Raw genomic sequence first — 18,665 nt, forward strand, 5'->3', positions numbered from 1 at the left:
ATCATATGCTTAACTACATGTATGCTTTGAAAAATGCAGTTGCAACAGCATCAAAGGAAACAAACAAGGACTGTGTCCAACTCCAACACTTTAAAGGCTGAATTCCAAACCAACTACTTGGGTGAAAGAAACTTTTCCTCACTACTCTCTACACTTTTCACCAAATACTTAAATCCACTTCCCCAAGTTATTACACTTCTGCCCAGGGAAAACTATTCCCATTCACCTCATCTGTAGGTGTCATAATTTTAATCACCTCAATTAAACCCTTCAGTGTTCTAAAGAAACTAACCTTTCCTCAACAATAATTCTCCAGCATTCACACATTCAGTCATTGTCAAATGAACGAGCACAATGAAAAACAGCATCACAGGCACACAGCATCAGATAAGCAGATACTGTATAAACATAAATCACAAAATACACTCAGTAGCAACTTTGTTAGGTACCTCCTATACCTAATAAAGAGGCCAGAGTGTATGTTCACGGTCTCCTGCTGCTGTAGCCCATCCACTTCAAGGTTCGATGTATTGTAGGTCATTGATACTTTACTGCACACCATTGTAGTGATGCTTGTTTATTTAAATTACTGTTGCCTTTCTATTAGCTTGGAAAAAGTCCAGCCTTCCTCCTCTGACTTCTCTGATTAACAAGGCGTTTTTACCAACAGAACTGTTGTTCACTGGATATTTTGTGTTTTTTGCACCATTCTCTGTAAGCTCTGCATGAAAGCACCAGGAGATCAGCAGTTTCTGAGATACTCAAACCCACCCCGTCTGACACTAACAATCAAAGAAGTCAAATCACAGTCAAAGTCACTCAGATCACGTTTCTTCCCCATTCTGAAGTTTTACCCCACAACCCAGCTACTGTTCACAGACCTGTTTATAACTTGCATCAGTCACTTTACTCTCACAGTTTCTTAACTCCACCCACAAGGATTCTATATTTCTAATCCCATGTCAGCCTTTCTAAGGATTTAATTTTATTTTTTTACCAAGAGTCACTCCACTCCCTCTGCCTACCTGCCTGTCCTTTCGAATCAATATGTGTCCTTCGACATTTAGCTCCCAACTATGATCTTTCAGCCACAACTCAGTGATGCCAATTCCTAACTGCACTACAAGATCATCTACCTTATTTCACATACAGCATGCATTTAAATGTAACACCTTCATTCCTGTTTTCGTCACCCTTTTGAATTTTGCTCCTTTGTGACTGGAAGCTAAATTCATATCCCTTTCTAAATTTTTAGTCTTTTTATTTATTCTAGAGTCTTTTGTAATCTCTGCAGCATTCTCCTTCCCTTTTATTTTATCTACACTTTTCTGAACTGTTGAACCTACTACTTAGTCTAAAGATACTCTTCAACCCATCACAGACTGCAATTTTGCCCTATCATGTGCCTATCTTTCCTCACAGTCTCACTACACACTGCACCTACTTGTGACTTAGCACTCCAGTTTCCATCCCCCTGCCAATTAGTTTAATCTCTTCTGAACTGCTCCAGCAAACCTGCCTACAATGATATTGAACCCCTTCGAGTTCAGGTATAACCCATCCTTTTTGTACAGGTTATACCTTCCCTAAAAGAGATCCCAATTATCCAAAAATCTGAAATGTTGCACCATTTCCACAGCCACACAATTCCTGCCCCCTGCACCTATTCTTCAGTCCAGGAACCAAAATGGAAAGGATGGCAACCAGAGAAGGGAATGCCTCAGAGAGTCACCAACAGAAATGTTAATTAAGACAAAATAGAATTTTTATTTAGCACAAAGTCATCTTCATATTTCTTGAGGAAAGTTAAAAATTATTTTAAAATGCAAACTTACCTACAGTGTCTGGAGGAGAGGACCTGGTGGGTGTGCCTTGGAGAAACAGCAGCAGTGCTTTGTGATGGCAGTGCTGAAAGACAAAGATCATAGTCAGTGGAGAGAGCTCACAGGCTGGTGAATACCCCAAAAGTCTATCCACAGGAGGAAAGCATGACATGAAGAGGGAACGTGACAGTAGCTGTGCAAGGAAGAGAGATGCTGAAGCTGAGGATGGTGGAGGCAAAAGTCACCTGAAAGAAATACAAGATTTCCATCATTTATAATCACGTAAAGAGGGCTACATGACTGCCATGAAGGTGCTACTTGGGAGTAGCCAAACCAAGCCTCCAGTGGGAGGGTGTGATATGGCACAGAACAAAGACAGAGTGGTCCATTTTTATTTATTTACACTTTGCCATCCTCACACCAGCAGCAGAGACTAAGACTGAAACTGGGAGAGGGTAGGATGAGAGACCCGAGCAATCCTTCCTGCTCAATCCAAGACAGTGGTTGGTGAGGCAGGGTCTAACTGTCCGGCAGCCCAGCATTAGTAAGGTTCTCACTACAATGTTGCAGACTATTGTTATCACCTTCCAGTGTCTCAGAAGTCTTCAATGGGGTATGACAGGAAGGTCAGGGTAGGTGAGCCAGTGCTCTACTCTTTCAACGGTCATGACTGTGTGGCTGGACACAGCTCAAACACCATCTATAAATTTGTAGATGACACAGCTATTGTCAACAAAACCTCATATGGCAACGAGGAGGCATATTGGGTTTCTGGGTGTTATCTCCAAGGATCTATCCTTGGATCTATCCATGGATGCAATCAGAAAGAAGGCAGGCAAGCCGCTCTACTTTGGAGTTTGAGGAGGTTTGTTACGTCACCAAAGGCTCTTCAAATTTCTATAGCTGCAAAGTGAAGAGCACTCTGACTGGTACAGAAGGTCCAATGCACAGGATCTCCAGAAACTGCAGAGGGTTATAGACTCATCTGGCTCCATCATGAATACAAGCCTCTCTACCATCAAGGACATCTTTATGAGACGGTGCCTCAAGAAGACAGTGTCCATCATGAAGGACCCCACCATCCAGAACATGCCCTCTTCTTATTACTGCCATTAGGGAGGAATTGGAAACCTAAATTTAACAATTCTGAAACCACTTCTTCCCTTCCACCATCAGATGTTTGAACAGTCTATGAACTTTACTTTTATTCCTTTTCTTTTGTGCTACTTCTTTATTTGGTAACTGTTAGAAACTGTTGTACTTTGCTCTGTACTGCTGCTGCAAAACAAAAAATTTCATGTAAGACAGTGATAATAAATCCGATCCTACTTCTGATTTTGAACTTGGACCTCAGCTCAAAATTAACTCAATGTAATACTGCAAGATATAGTGTTCACTAAAAGATGCACTGGTTTATAACTCCAAACATATTGCTCTTTGGAGGAGACCTCATCAATCACATACAAAGCCTGCTTTAGAGGCCTTGAATGGAATTGCCTACAGAACAAGGCTGGCAGAATTTGAAATGGAATTGGTATACCATTATCACACGTACCAAGATATAGTGAAAAGCTGGTCTTGCATACTCTTCATACAGATCAATTCATTATATAGTACATTGAGGTGGTACAAGGTAAAACAACAGCAGAATGCAGAATAAAGAGTTACAATTACAGAGAAAGTGCAGTGCAGATGCTGGCAGGAAGGCACAATGGAGTACTTGGTGTCTGCACTTAGTAGCAGAGAACCTAGCTTCAATTTAATCTGATGCTTCCTACAGAAGCTCTTCCTTCCAACATGGTAGAGGTGGCCAGCTCTTCCCACACACCTTTGAGGAAATTTATGAGACAGCTTCTACTCAACATCTAATAACTCTTAGATTATAGCCATTGTGAGTGTGTAACCCCATTCCAACAACCCCTTCCCTCACTACTACATCCAAAAGTCTTTCTGCAAATCCTCCATGCTCCAGTCCTCACTGCCTGCTGCTGGTGGAATTCAGTGAAAACAGAGTCAGCAACCCTACTGATTCACATCCTATTCCAATGCAGATATTGGGGCAGTGCTGAAGGAACGCAGCATTGACAGAGATGGATCTTTTGCAATAGAAGGCTAATTTGTGACTTTGTTGGCCCCATCGGAAAACAAGCAGGGCAGCGTCCTGATTAACACTGTAACCAAACACACAAACAACTCAAGTCTGCTTAAGATTGCTGTGTGGCAAGATTTCCTACAGTAAAATTGGAAGTAGATTTTGGTATCACTAAGATTGTGAAAGGGATAATTCCAATGATAACAGGTGGCAGAAATTAGGCAAAGCACCTGTGAGCTTCAACTTGACTCGAGGCTGCTCTAGGCAGCAGCTCATGAAACCAACAGGAAAAGCTAGTGGATTCCTCCAGATAAAATACCTGCAACAAAACCCTGTTGTAACCAAAACCTTGTTGTGTTGAAGATACCACAAGATACATCAAAACATGCCACCAGCCCTGTATCTATTAAATCCTGCAGTCCATGTTTAGGATAACTTAACCAGTCCAGTCCAATATTCCCAGCACTGAAACCCAAATGCATGGTTGGTTATGTCATTCACAAATTTAGATTCGGATACATTCACTCTATTCCAAGTTTGTCACAGTATTAAATAACGATCTGGAGGGAGGATGCAATTCAAGGAGTTCACAAAGTCTCCTTGAAAATTTAATAAGACATTCTCTCCAACTTTTGGGATTCCCTGATCGTTGACTGCAGCATCCAATAAGCCACTACACATTGGCCATCCCAGAGACCCACATGACCGGAATGGAAGCAAGTCACCCTCAACACAATGGACTACCCAAGGAGAAAAATGATTACTTGTCTGGCAAAATGGGACATTGCCAGGATCTTGGTCATGAGGGATCATGATCTATAAGAGCAAATAAATGAATAATACTCATTATCAATTCAGACAAAAACTGCAAGATCTACTCACACTCTTCAAAGCTCCTCCGAATCTTGGGTTCTGGGGAATCCAGTGAGGTGTGGCAAGGTAAATCTGATGTTTCTGCACTCTTGTCACACCCTGTGCACATGAAGAGAGATAAAAGAGACTTTATTTGTGTATTGTTCATTGGTATTCATTGCCCTGTAGTGTCCTCCAGGATTGAACAGATACCCTCTTGCCATGTGTTCAAGCCCAACCCTGGAAACTTGCAACTCCCAGACTAGTTCTGAAGATCAGCACTGTTGGAGAGGATACGCTTATAACAAGACGTTAAAACATGACCTTAGGATGTGGGAGAGCAATGAATACAAACAAGTCTTTTCAATTTTTCCATTAACACTTTTTCTTATCAGGCACAACAAAGATCAGACAAAGGCATCTAGTAAAGCTGTTTCCTTACAGCTTGAGGGGCCCAAGTTCAGTCCTAGCCTCTGTTAGCACAATCTCCCTGTGACCACTTGGGTTTCCTCCCAGTGTTCCAGATTGCTCCCACATAAGAACATAAGAAATAGGAGCAGGAGTCAGCCATCTGACCCATCAAGCCTGCTCCACCATTCAATAAGATCATGCCATGGGCTCAACCTCCACATATCTACTTTTACACCATAATCCTTAATCTCCCTGCTATGAAAAAATCTATTTAACTGCATCTTAAATATATTTAATGAGGCAGCTTCTGCTGCCTCCCTGAGTAGAGAATTGTACAGACTCACAACTCTCTGGGTAAAGTAGTTTCTCCTCATCTCTATCTTAAATCTATTCACCTAGATCTTGAGGATTTGTCCCCTGGTTCTAATCTCATTCCAGAACTAGAATCAAAATCAGGTTTAATGTCATCAGCATATGTTGTGAAATGTGTTGTTTTGTGGCAGCAGTACATTGCAATACATAATAACAAAGTAACTATAAATTACAATATCGTGTAAAAAGAGAGAAAAATAAAATAGTGAGGTAGTGTTCATGGGTTCACTTTCCATTCAGAAATCTGATGGTGGAGGGGAAAAAGCTGTTCCTGAAACAGAGTGTGTGTCTTCAGGTTCCTGTACCTGCCCTTTGATGGTAGCAATAAGAGGGCATGTACTGAGTGATGGGGGTCCTTAATGATCAATGTCATCTTTTTGAGGCATCACCTTTTGAAGGTGTCCTTGATGTTGGGAAAGCCAGGCCCTATAATGGACCTGGCTGAGGTTACAACTTTCTACAGCTTTTTCCAATCCTGTGCAGTGGCTCCTCCATACCAGATGTGATGCAATCAGTTAGAATACCCTCCACAGTATACCTGTAGAAATTTGCAAGTGTTTTTCATAGCATACCAAGTCTCCCAAAACTTTTAATGAAGTATAGCCATTGTCATGTCTTCTTTGTAATTACAGCAATATGTTGAGCCCAGGATAGATCTTCAGAGATGCTGACACCCAGGAGCTTGAAACTGCTCACCCTTTCCACTTCTGATCCCTTGATAAGGAATGGTATGTGTTCCCTCAACTTTCCTTCCCTGAAATCCACAATTCCTGAATTCCTTGGTCTTACTGACGTTGAGTGCAACACCACTTAACCAACTGATCTATCTCGCTCCTGTATGATCCTTGTCACCATCTAAAATTCTGCCAAGAATAGTTGTGTCATCAGCAAATTTTTAGATGATATTTGAGCTGTGCCTAGCCACACAGTCTATGGAAGGGTGCAGAGAGAGTGGAGCTGTGGGCTAAGCACACATCCTTGAGGTGCACCAGTGCTGATTGTCAGCGAAGAGATGTTATTTCTGATCTGCAGCAACTATGATTACCCAGTGAGGAAGTCAAGGATCCAGTTGCAGAGAGAGCTACAGAGGCTCAAATCTTACAGCTTGTTGATTAGAATTGAGGTTATGATTGTGTTGAACGCTAAGCTGTAATCAATAAACTGCAGCCTGATGTAGAGATTGCTATTCTCCAGGTGACCCAAGGCCAAGTGGAGAGCCAGTGAGATTGCATCTGCTGAAAACCTATTATAGCGATAGGCAAATTGCAGTGAGTCCAGGTACTTGCCTAGGCAGGAGTTTATTTCAGCCATGACCAACCTCACAAAGCCCTTCTTCACAGTAGATGTGAATTCAACCTTGCAATATTTGTTGAGGTGGCTCACACTGCTCTTCTTGGGCACTAGTATGATTGTCGCCCTTTTGAAGCAGGTAGGAACCTCCGACTGCAGCAGTGAGAATTTGAAGATCTCCTTGAACACTCCCACAAGTTGGCTATCACATTTTCGGTGCCCTACCAGGTACACCTGATGCCTTGCAAGGGTTCACCCTCTTGAAAGGTGTTCTGATTTTGGCCTTTGAGACAGAGGTCACAGAGTAGTCAGATGCCGCAGGGACTCACACAGGTTTTATTCTCCCTTTCAAAGCATGCCTGCATGGCATTGAACTCATCTGGGATCAGACTTTCATGATGTTAGGTTTCACTTAGTAGGAAATAATAGCCTGCAATTTCTGCCAGAGTTGACATGCATCCAATTCCGTCTCTAATCTCAAATGGAATTTTTTTCTCACTCTTAAAATAGCCTTCCACAGATCGTAACTGGACTTCTTGCAAAGTTCTAGATCACTGGTCTTGAATGCCACAGACTTAACCTTCAACAGACTACTAATCTCCTGGTTCATCCACTGTTTTTGCTTTGAGTTAGTCCGGTATGTTCTTGAAGGCACATACTTACACACACAGCTGAAGTCGGTGACAAATGGCATGTTCATTCAAATTCTAACATGAACCCCTAAATATTGTCCAGTCCACCAACTCAAAGCAGTTCTTCAAGTGTTCCTCCACCTCCTTTGACCATGCTTTCGTTGTCCTTATCAGTGATGCTCTGGTGTTTAGTCTCTGCCTATAAGCGGGGAGTAGAAGTACAGCAAGGTGATCAGACCTTCCCAAGTGGGATGGCACAGTAAAGTGTTCTTGGTATAACAGTGGTCAAGTGCGTTGGCACCTCTGGTTCCGTAAGTGATATACTGATTTAAAGTTCAAAGTAAATTTAGTGTTAAGTACATACAGTATCTGTCACCATATACAACCCTGAGATTCATTTTCTTGCAGCCATCTCAATAAGTCCATAATAGAATAACAACCATAATAGAATCTAGTTAATCTGTTGAAAATCTAGTCAGGAAGAAATGCTTACTAAAGGAAGGATGTGGAAACTGTAGAAAAGGTGCAGAGGAGATTTACAAGGATGTTGCCTGGATTGGGGAGCCTGCCTTATGAGAATAAGTTGAGTGAACTCGGCCTTTTTTCCTTGGAGCGACGGAGGATGAGAGGTGACCTGATAGAGGTGTATAAGATGACGAGAGGCATTGATCGTGTGGATAGTTAGAGGCTTTTTCCCAAGGCTGAAATGGCTAGCACGAGTAGGCACAGTTTTAAGGTGCTTGGAAGTAGGTATAGAGGAGATGTCGGGGTAAGTTTTTTTTTAAAACGCAGAGAGTGGTGAGTGTGTGGAATGGGCTGCCGGCGGCGGCGGTGGAGTCGGATACGATAGGGTCTTTTAAGAGACTCCTGGACAGGTACATGGAGCTCAGAAAAATAGAGGGCTACGGGTAACACTAGGTAATTTCTAAGGTAAGGACATATTCGGCACAGCTTTGTGGGCTGAAGGGTCTGTATTCTGCTGTAGGTTTTCTATGTTTCTATGAAAGGTTCAAAAAACTAGGTAATGGTGGAGATCTGGAGGATTATAAGGCTAACAGGAAGGAGCTTAAGAAGGAAATTAGGAGGGCCAGAAGGGGCCATGAAAAGGCCTTGGCGGGCAAGATTAAGGAAAACCACAAGGCATTCTACAAGTATGTGAAGAGCAAGAGGATAAGACATAAGGGAATAGGACCAATCAAGTGGACAGAGGAAAAGTGTATATGGAACCAGAGGAGATAGCAGAGATACTTAATGAATACTTTGCATCAGTATTCACCAAGGAAAAGGATTGAGTCAAGATTCACAACGAATAGCACATGTGGCTTGTGGCAAGGGCTGTATACCATCACAGACTTCAAAGCCAAACGTTGTAGTGCTGCCAACTTAGCGGCCTCTCTTCCAGATGAGCTCAAACGCTTTTATGCTAGGTTCGATACGCTAACTCTGAGACTCCAAGGAAAGCCACCGCTACAATCTGCAACCTGGTCATCTCTGCGGCTGAGGTATGCGGATGTTTCCAATGAGTGGACAGTAGCAAGGCTGCAGGACCGGACAGCATCCCAGGTCGAGTACTTAGGATGTGCGCAGCGCAACTGGCAGGTGTGTTTACAGACATTTTTAATCTCTCCCTCTCCCAGCGTAGAGTGCCCTCCTACTTCAAATTATCCACCGTTGTCCCTGTACCAAAAAAGACGTGATCTGTACACATCAGCTGTGTGGTGAAAAAGACACAACGGTGCTTCTTTCACCTCAGATGGTTGAGGAAGTTTGGTATGGGCCCCCAAATCCTAAGACTTTTTTTACAGGGGCACAATTGAGAGCATCCTGACTGGCTGCATCACTGCCTGGTATGGGAACTATACCTTCCTTAATCGCAGGACTCCGCAGAGAGTAGTGCGGATAGCCCAGCGCATCTGTAGTTGTTAACTTACCATGATTCAGAACATTTACAAGGACAGGTGTGTAAAAAGGCCCTGTAGGATCTTTGGGGACCCAAGCCATCCCAACCACAATCTATTCAGCTGCCACCATCCGGGGAATTGCACCGTAGTATAAAAGCCAGGACCAACATGCTCCAGCTTCTTCCATCAGGCCATCAGATTGATGAACTCACACTGACCGTGCACTCTATATTACATTAACTTTTCTATTTATTATAAATTACCGTGATTGCACATTGCACATTTTGATGGAGATGTAACATAAAGATGTTTACTCCTCATGTATATGAAAAATATAAAAAATAAAGTCAATTCAATTCAATTCTTGGCGATTGTAAGGATGACTTACAGTGGATTGAAAAGCTTAAGCATACAGATATTAAGAAAGAGGATGTGCTGGAACTTCTGGAAAGCATCAAGTTGGATAAGTCGCCAGGACCAGATGATATGTACGCAGGCTATTGTGGGAAGCGAGAGAGGAGATTACTGAGACTCTGGCAATGATCTTTGCATCAACAATGGGGACCTAAGAGGTTCTGGAGGATTGCAGGGTTGCAGATGTTGTTCCCTTATTCAAGAAAGGGAGTAGAGATAACCCAGGAAATTATAGACCAGTGAGTCTTACTTCAGTGGTTGGTAAGTTGATGGAAAAGATCCTGAGAGGCAGGATTTATGAACATTTGGAGAGGCTTAATATGATTAGGAATAGTCAGCATGGCTGTATCAAAGGCAGGTGGTGCCTTATGAGCCTGAACGAATTTTTTGAGGATGTGACTAAACATATTGATGAAGGTAGAGCAGCAGATGGATTTCAGAAAGGCATTTGATAAGGTACCCCATGCAAGGCTTATTGAGAAAGTAAAGGGGCATGGGATCCAAGTGGATCCAAAATTGGCTTGCTCACAGAAGGCAACAAATGGTTGTAGATGGGTCATATTCTACATAGAGGTTAGAGACCAGTGGTGTGCCTCAGGTATCTGTTCTGGGACCCTTACCCTTTGTAATTTTTATAAGTGACCTGGATGAGGAAGTGGAGGGATGGGCTAGTAAATTTGCTGATGACACAAAGGTTGGGGGTGTTGTAGATAGTGTAGAGGGCTGTCAGAGATTACAGTGGGGCATTGATAGGATGCAAAACTGGCTGAGAAGTGGCAGATAGAGTTCAACCCAGATAAGTGTGAAGCGTTTCATTTTGGTAGGTCAAATATGATGGCTGAATGGTAAGACTCTTGGGAGTGTGGAGGATCAGAGAGATCTTGAGATCTGAGTCTATAGGACACTCAAAGCTGCTGAGCAGGTTGACTCTGTGGTTTAAGAAGGCATAGGGAACATTGGCCTTCATCAACCATAGGATTGAGTTCAAGAGCCGAAAAGTATTGTTACAACTACATACCCTGGTCAGACCCCACTTGGAGTACTGTACTCAGTTCTGGTCACCTCACTATAGGAAGGATGTGGAAACTATAAAAAGGGTGCAGAGGAAACTTACAAGGATGTTGTCTGGATTGGGGAGCATGCCTTATGAGAATAGGTTGAGTGAACTCTGCCTTTTCTCCTTGGAGTGTCGGAGGATGAGATGTGACCTGATAGAGGTGTATAAGACGATGAGAGGCATTGATCGTGTGGATAGTCAGAGGCTTTTTCCCCAAGGCTGAAATGGCTAACATGAAATGGCACAGAGATGTCAGGGGTAAGTTTTTTTATGCAGAAAGTGGTGAGTGTGTGGAATGGGCAGTGGTGGAGGTGGATACAATAGGGTCGTTTAAGAGACTCCTGGATAGGTATATGGAGTTTAGAAAAATAGAGGGCTATGGGTAACCCGAGGTAATTTCTAAGGTAAGTACATGTTCAGTACAGCATTGTGGGCCCAAGGGCCTGTATTGTGCTGTAAGTTTTCTTATGTTTCTAGAATCAATGAAAGACCGCAACAACTTGGGCATTCAAACAGTGGGCAAAAGACTACAAACTGTGGAAATATATAAAAAAAGAATGAATAAATAAATAAATAAATGAGATAGATAGATAGATAGATATTCAGAATATGCGATGGAGTCTTTGAAAATAAGTTCATAGGTTGTGGGAACATTTCAATGATGGGGCAAGTGAAATTGAGTGCAATCATCCCCTTTGGTTCCAGAGCCTGATGGTTGAAAGTATTAACTGTTCCTGAACCTGGTGGTGTGAGCCCTGATACTCCTGTACCTTCTTCCTGATGGCAGCAGCGAGGAGAGAGCATTACCTGGATGATGAGAGTTGCTGATGATGGATGCCGTTTTCCTGCGACAACACTTCACGTAGATGTGCTCAATGGTAGGAACAGCTTTGCGTGTGATGGACCGGTCCATATCCACTACTCTTCATAGGATTTTCCATTCAAGGCCATTGGTGTCTCCAGACTATATAATGATGCAACCAGTCAATGTACTCTCCACTACACATTTAAAGAATTTTGTCAATGTTTTAGATGTCATGCCAAATCTCTGCAAACTCCTATGGAAGTAAAAGCACTACCATGCTTTCTTCATTATTTCACTTACATGCTGGGCTCAGGACAGGTCCTCCAAAATAATAACACCTGGAAATTTAAAGTTGCTGACCTCTCTACCTCTGATCCTCTGATGAGGAATGGCTCATTAACCTCTGGTTTACTTCTCCTGAAGTCGAATAATCAACTCCTTGGTCTTGCTGACATTAAGTAAAAGGTTGCTGTTATGGCACCACTCAGCCTCATTTTCAATCTCCCTCCTATATGCTGATTCATCACCACCTTTGATTCAGCACACAATAGTGGCGTCATCAGCAAACTAGAATATGGCATTTGAGCTGTGCTTAGCCACACAGTCACAAGTGTAAAGCGAGTAGAGCAAGGGGCTAAGCACCCAGCACTGTGGTGCACCTGTGCTGATGGAGATTGTGCCAACTTGGATTGACTGGAACCGGCAAGTGAGGAAATTGAGGATCCAATTTCACAAGAAGGAATTGAGGCCAAGGTCTTGAAGCTTATTGATTCGTCTTGAGGGGATGGTAGCACTGAGTGTTGAGCTGTAGTCGATAAAGAGCATCCTGATTTATACATCTTTGCTGTCCAGATGTTCCAGAGTTGAGTGAAGAGCCAATGAGGTGGCTTCTATTGTGGACCTGTTGCTCGGTTAGGCAAATTGGAGTGGATCCAAGTCATTTCTCAGGCAGGAGTTGATATGTTTTATCACCAGCCTCTCAAAACACTTCACCAGTGTGGATGTAAGTGCTACTGGGTGATAGTCATTGAGGCAGTTCAGATTCAGTTTATTGTCATTTATAACCACAAATACAATGCAGTTAAAAAATGAGAAAACGTTCTCCGGAATAATATCACGAAAAAAGCACAAAACAGACCACACAAGAAAAACCACATAACGTTTGGTAATCCCCAATCCAGAGTCCGGAGAGGCTGCTGCGTATCGATATCGCGCTACCGTCTTAGCACGTTCCCCGGAAAGGAACTACAAACCCATCAGACAAACCTAAAGCTACAAGACCTACACAAAACCACATAGTTACATATAGTTATAGTTAACATATAGTTTCAACGGTGCAGACAAAACCATAATTGATAAAAGACTGATAAAGACCACATAATTATAACACAGTTTCAACAGTGCAAAGCAATACCGTAATCTGATAAAGAGCAGTCCATGGCACGGTTTTAAAAAGAGAGTCTCAAAGTCCCGACAGCCCATCATCTCACGCAGACGGTAGAAGGAAGAAAAACTCTTCCTGCCATGAACCTCCAGCGCCGCAGCTTGCCAATACAGCACTTTGGGAGCTCCGACCACAGCCAACTCCGAGTCCGTCCGAAATCTTCAAGCCTCCGACCAGCCCTCTGACACCGAGCACCATCTCTGCTAAGCTCTTCGACCCCAGCACCGGCTGCCAAGCAACAGGCAAAGCCGAGGATTCGGGGCCTTCCTCCTGGAGATTTTTCCGATCGCACAGTAGCAGCGGCAGCGAAACAGGCATTTCAAAAGTTTCACCAGATGTTCCTCCGTGCTTCACACGTCCGTCTCCATCAAATCAGGATTGTACACGGCCCCTACTTACAGATAACAGATATTCATTCCTGGAGTGGCCTCTGCGCGCAGCGTCGCACCGCCATCTTGCCTGGTAAGATCCTTCACCACATCCTTCTTAGGCACCGGTAAAAGAAAAGCCTGCTTGAAGCAGGTGGGTACCTCAGACTGTTGAAGTGTGAGGTTAAAGATCTTGGTAAACACTCCAGCCAGTTGATCAACACCGGTCTTTAGTACTTAGCTAGGTACCCTGTTTGAGCTGAATGCTTTTCATGGGTTCACCCTTCCCATCGGTTTCAGAACAAAAGTCACAGAATAATCAGGGGCTACAGGAATTCGCGGTATTTCCTCCGTGTTTTGGTGGTCAAAGGGAGCATAGCAGTCATTGAGCTCATCTAGAAGTAAAGCCCTGTGGTCGCCTATGTCGCTTGATTTAACTTTATGAGAGGTGATAGCATCTAACCCTGCTGCAACTGTTGAGCATCTTTTACTGATTCAAGATTAGCCTGGAATTGCTACTTCATCCATGAGATAGCTTTCTGGAGATTGCACCTGGGCCTCTTGCAACTTGATTGGTCACCAGACTTGAATGTCTCTAATCAGGCCCTCAGCAGATTGTAGATCTTATGTTTCATCCAGGGCTCCTGGTTGGGGAAACCTCTGAATCATTTTGTGGAGACACACCTGTCTACAACTGTTTTAATAAAGTCCATGACAACCATGGTATATTCATTCACCATATTTGTAGTTGTTCAGAAACTTCTTCAAGCTGGACTGGTTGAAATCCCCTGCAAAGTTAGGGAAGGCATGATGGTACACTGTTTCATGCCTGATGATTACTGTGCTCAGTTCCTCCAGTGTTGGCCTAAAGTGGAATGTATACCACTACCAAAGTGATGGCAAAAACTCCCTCTGCAGATAAAAAGGATAGCACTTGACCACTGAACTACTGAACTCATTGCCACCACCCAGGTCTCATCACATATGAAGCACCAGTAGCATTATACTGTTTACCTTTTAACTGATATCATATGTGTGCCTTATTATTTCTTAATTTATCTGTAGTAATATTATTTTATGTGTTGTTTGTGTGCGCACCTTGGTCCACAGGAATGTTGTTTTGTTTGGTGATATGTATGGTTGAATGACAATAAATTGAATTTTAACTTGTAGATGTTCCAGGTCGGGTGAGCAAGACTGAGACAGAACTGTCACGTCTGTGCACCATGATGAGTTCAGAAATAAAGCACATTCCACCTCCTCTACCTTTAAAATACTGAGCTGTCCTAACTTTGCAGAGAATAGAGAAGTCATTGGGCTGCAGTGCTGCATCTGAAATGGGGGTGGGGGGGAGGAATAGCCATGTTTTGGTGAAGCAAAGTACACAGCAGCCCCTGATGTCCCTCTGGTACTGTGATCTTGCCTTGAGGTCTTCAATTTTATTTTCTAGAGACTGTGCATTTCCCAGCATGATAGTGGGGAGTAGGGTGCTAAGGCCTTGGTGTTTCAATCATACCTGTAAAATGGCACACTGTCCCCACTTCTGTTTTCTTATAGGAAACTGCACTCATGACCTGAGTCTGCTGACTGGGATCTGTCAGTTTTGACTATTGATAGATTTTATCTTAAATATCTTAATACAATGCTGCTTACTGAAGCTTCCGTGGTTGTGATTGTAGGTTTCAGCTGTAGTAGTCCTAAACTTGCATATTTGATGATTCTCACTGGAGCTGCACGTAGACACACAGAGTCACCACTTATCAGCGCCATCCTAACTAGTTGAACTGCTAGACACCATCTTACCAGTGAAAACAACTTTCCTGACTCTCTTAGCTATCCCTTTCATAATTTTGATTGTTTCTGTAAGAACAACTTCATTCTACTGAATTCAAGTGAGTATAGTCCCAGGTGACACAATCTTTTCTCTCATCTCAGAATCAAATTTGTGGAGATTTCTTGGTGGTGGCTGATGGACTAACAGCAATCTCCTGTTACTCCAACTCTAATTATCTTACTATTTCCAACCTGCCTTGAAACTTCCTTTTTAAGTGTGATTTTTTTTATTATGGCTACATTAAGGGGTGGCAGGGGTACAAAAAAGGATGATCCCCCTGTTTCTTTGGATTCAATTATGGATTTGCTGCAAGTCAGACACGAGAAGCCTCTGAGAAGTTTCAACTATTCAGCTCTGAATTTAAACAAATATATGGTAAATTGGCTTCTATTCAGCAAACTCTTAATGAACACAATAGTCACAATACCATTAGTTTCAATATAATTATGGAGGATAGGACTGGACCCAGGGTTGAGATTTTTGATTGGAGAAAGGCTAACTTTGAGGAGATGCAAAAGGATTTAGAAGGAGTCGATTGGGACAATTTTTTTATAGGAAGGATGTAATAGAGAAATGGAGGTCATTTAAAGGTGAAATTTTGAGGGTACAGAATCTTTCTGTTCCTGTTAGGTTGAAAGGAAAGGTTAAAAGTTTGAGAGCGCCATGGTTTTCAAGGGATATTGGAAATTTGGTTCGGAAAAAGAGGGAAATCTACAATAAATATAGGCAGCATGGAATAAATGAGGTGCTCGAGGAATATAAAGAATGTAAAAAGAATCTTAAGAAAGAAATTAGAAAAGCTAAAAGAAGATACGTGGTTGCTTTGGTAAGTAAGGTGAAAATAAATCCGAAGGGTTTCTACAGTTATATAGAGTGGACAGCTATGTGTGGAGCCAAAAGAGATGGGGGAGATTTTGAACAATTTCTTTTCTTCGGTATTCACTCAGGAGAAGGATATTGAATTGTGTAAGGTAAGGGAAACAAGTAGGGAGTTATGGAAACTATGACAATTAAAGAGGAGGAAGTACTTGCGCTTTTAAGGAATATAAAAGTGGATAAATCTCCGGGTCCTGACAGGATATTCCCTAGGACCTTGAGGGAAGTTGGTGTAGAAATAGCAGGGGCTCTGACAGAAATATTTCAAATGTCATTAGAAACGGGGATGGTGCCGGAGGATTGGCGTATTGCTCATGTGGTTCCATTGTTTAAAAAGGGTTCTAAGAGTAAACCTAGCAATTATAGGCCTGTCAGTTTGACGTCAGTGGTGGGTAAATTAATGGAAAGTATTCTTAGAGATGGTATATATAACTATCTGGATAGACAGGGTCTGTTAGGAATACTCAGCATGGATTTGTGCATGGAAGGTCATGTTTGACAAACCTTATTGAATTTTTTGAAGAGCTAACTAGGAAAGTTGACAAGGGTAAAGCAGTGGATGTTGTCTATATGGACTTCAGTAAGGCCTTTGACAAGGTTCCTCACGGAAGGTTAGTTAGGAAGGTTCAATCGTTAGGTACTAGTATTGAAGTAGTAAAATTGATTCAACAGTGGCTAGATGGGAGATGCCAGAGAGTAGTGGTGGATAACTGTTTGTCAGGTTGGAGGCCGGTGACTAGTGGTGTGCCTCAGGAATCTGTATTGGGTCCAATGTTGTTTGTCATATATATTAATAATCTGGATGATGGGGTGGTAAATTGCATTAGTAAGTATGCAGATGATACTAAGGTAGGAGGCGTTGTGGATAATGAAGTAGGTTTTCAAAGCTTGCAGAGAGATTTAGGCCAGTTAGAAGAGTGGGCTGAAAGACGGCAGATGGAGTTTAAGGCTGATAAGTGTGAGGTGCTATATTTTGGTAGGAATAATCCAAATAAGGACATACATGGTAAATGGTAGGGCATTGAAGAATGCAGTAGAACAGTGATCTAGGAATAACGGTGCATAGTTCCCTGAAGGTGGAATCTCATGTGGATAGGGTGGTGAAGAAAGCTTTTGGTATGCTGACCTTTATAAATCAGAGCATTGAGTATAGGAGTTGGGATGTAATGTTAAAATTGTACAAGGCATTGGTAAGGCCGAAATTGGAGTATTGTGTAAAGTTCTGGTCACTGAATTATAGTAAGGATATCAACAAAATAGAGAGAGTACAGAGAAGATTTACTAGAATGTTACCTGGGTTTCAGCACCTAAGTTACAGAGAAAGGCTGAACAAGTTAGGTCTTTATTCTTTGGAGCGTAGAAGGTTGAGGGGGGACTTGATAGAGGTATTTAAAATAATGAGGGGGATAGATCGAGTTGACGTGGATAGGCTTTTTCCATTGAGAGTAGGGGAGATTCAAACAAGAGGACATGATTTGAGAGTTGGGGGCAAAGTTTAAGGGTAACACGAGGGGGAATTTCTTTACTCAGAGAGTGGTAGCTGTGTGGAATGAGCTTCCAGTAGAAGTGGTAGAGGCAGGTTCGGTATTGTCATTTAAAGTAAAATTGGATAGGTATATGGATAGGAAAGGAATGGAGGGTTATCGGCTGAGTGTGGGCTAGTGGGACTAGGTGAGTGTAAGTGTCGGCACGGACTAGAAGGGCCGAGATGGCCTGTTTCCGTGCTGTAATTGTTATATGGTTATATATGGTTAACACGATAAACATATAAAAAATAACGAAGCAATGTTGTCATCTCTGGAAACGGAAGTAGATGAACTGCAAAAGCTTTGTGAAAAGGAATCGAAGTCCAACAAAAAGTTCAGACAGAAGATTATCAACATAGAAAATAGAAGTAGATGGAACAACCTATGGGTTCTGGGTCTCGAAGAATTAATCAAAGGTAATCATCCTATGGAATTCTTTACAAATTTTCTGCAGGAATTATTTCCAGAAATGTTGGCGTCTTTGCCTTTGATTGATCAAGTTCACAGGTCTCCCGTGTTTAGACCTCCAAACAGAGACAGACCAAGATCAGTAATAATTTGTTTTCATGAATTTAAAACAAAGGAACTGTTAATATGCAAATCTCGTTGAAGAGGCATGATTGACTATCATGATTGCAAGATTAGAATTGTTGAAGATTACTCGCCTGAGGTTATGCAGGAACGTGCTAAGTTCAAAGAAGTTATGCCCGAGTTTTTTAACATGGATTTCAAGCCCTCTCTTCGCTATCCAGCTCATCTTAGAATCACACTTAAAAATGGTTCTTTTAAATGGTTTCGTTCGACTGCTGAAATACAAAGGTTTTTAAAATCCAAAGGCTAGCTGTTTAGTTTGTTCTTACACAAAGACACAAGATTAAATGAGAAACTTTAATCTAAAATGCCGTCGAAGGGGCATGATTCAATATAGGGTGGAATATTAAGATTTTCGAAGACTATTCGCTTGAGGT

At 42.3% G+C, this 18,665-nt stretch overlaps 1 protein-coding gene across 4 annotated transcripts in view; it reads right to left on the reverse strand.

Moving 5' to 3' along the window:
* LOC140714953 (E3 ubiquitin/ISG15 ligase TRIM25-like) overlaps positions 1 to 18,665 on the reverse strand; it is a 106,505-nt gene that overhangs the window by 71,181 nt on the left and 16,659 nt on the right. For all 4 annotated transcript variants that reach the window (XR_012096033.1, XR_012096034.1, XR_012096035.1 and 1 more), the window contains exons 5-6: positions 4,798 to 4,887; positions 1,836 to 1,908 (exon numbers count right to left, since the gene is read on the reverse strand). Coding sequence is in view for 1 of the 4 variants with exons in the window: in XM_073026646.1 (XP_072882747.1) it covers positions 1,836 to 1,908; positions 4,798 to 4,887 (163 nt within the window). In the remaining 3 variants the exon portion in view is untranslated. The remainder of the gene's footprint in view (positions 1 to 1,835; positions 1,909 to 4,797; positions 4,888 to 18,665) is intronic.

Source organism: Hemitrygon akajei, chromosome 22, assembly GCF_048418815.1.
Source record: "Hemitrygon akajei chromosome 22, sHemAka1.3, whole genome shotgun sequence".
NCBI lineage: Eukaryota > Metazoa > Chordata > Chondrichthyes > Myliobatiformes > Dasyatidae > Hemitrygon > Hemitrygon akajei.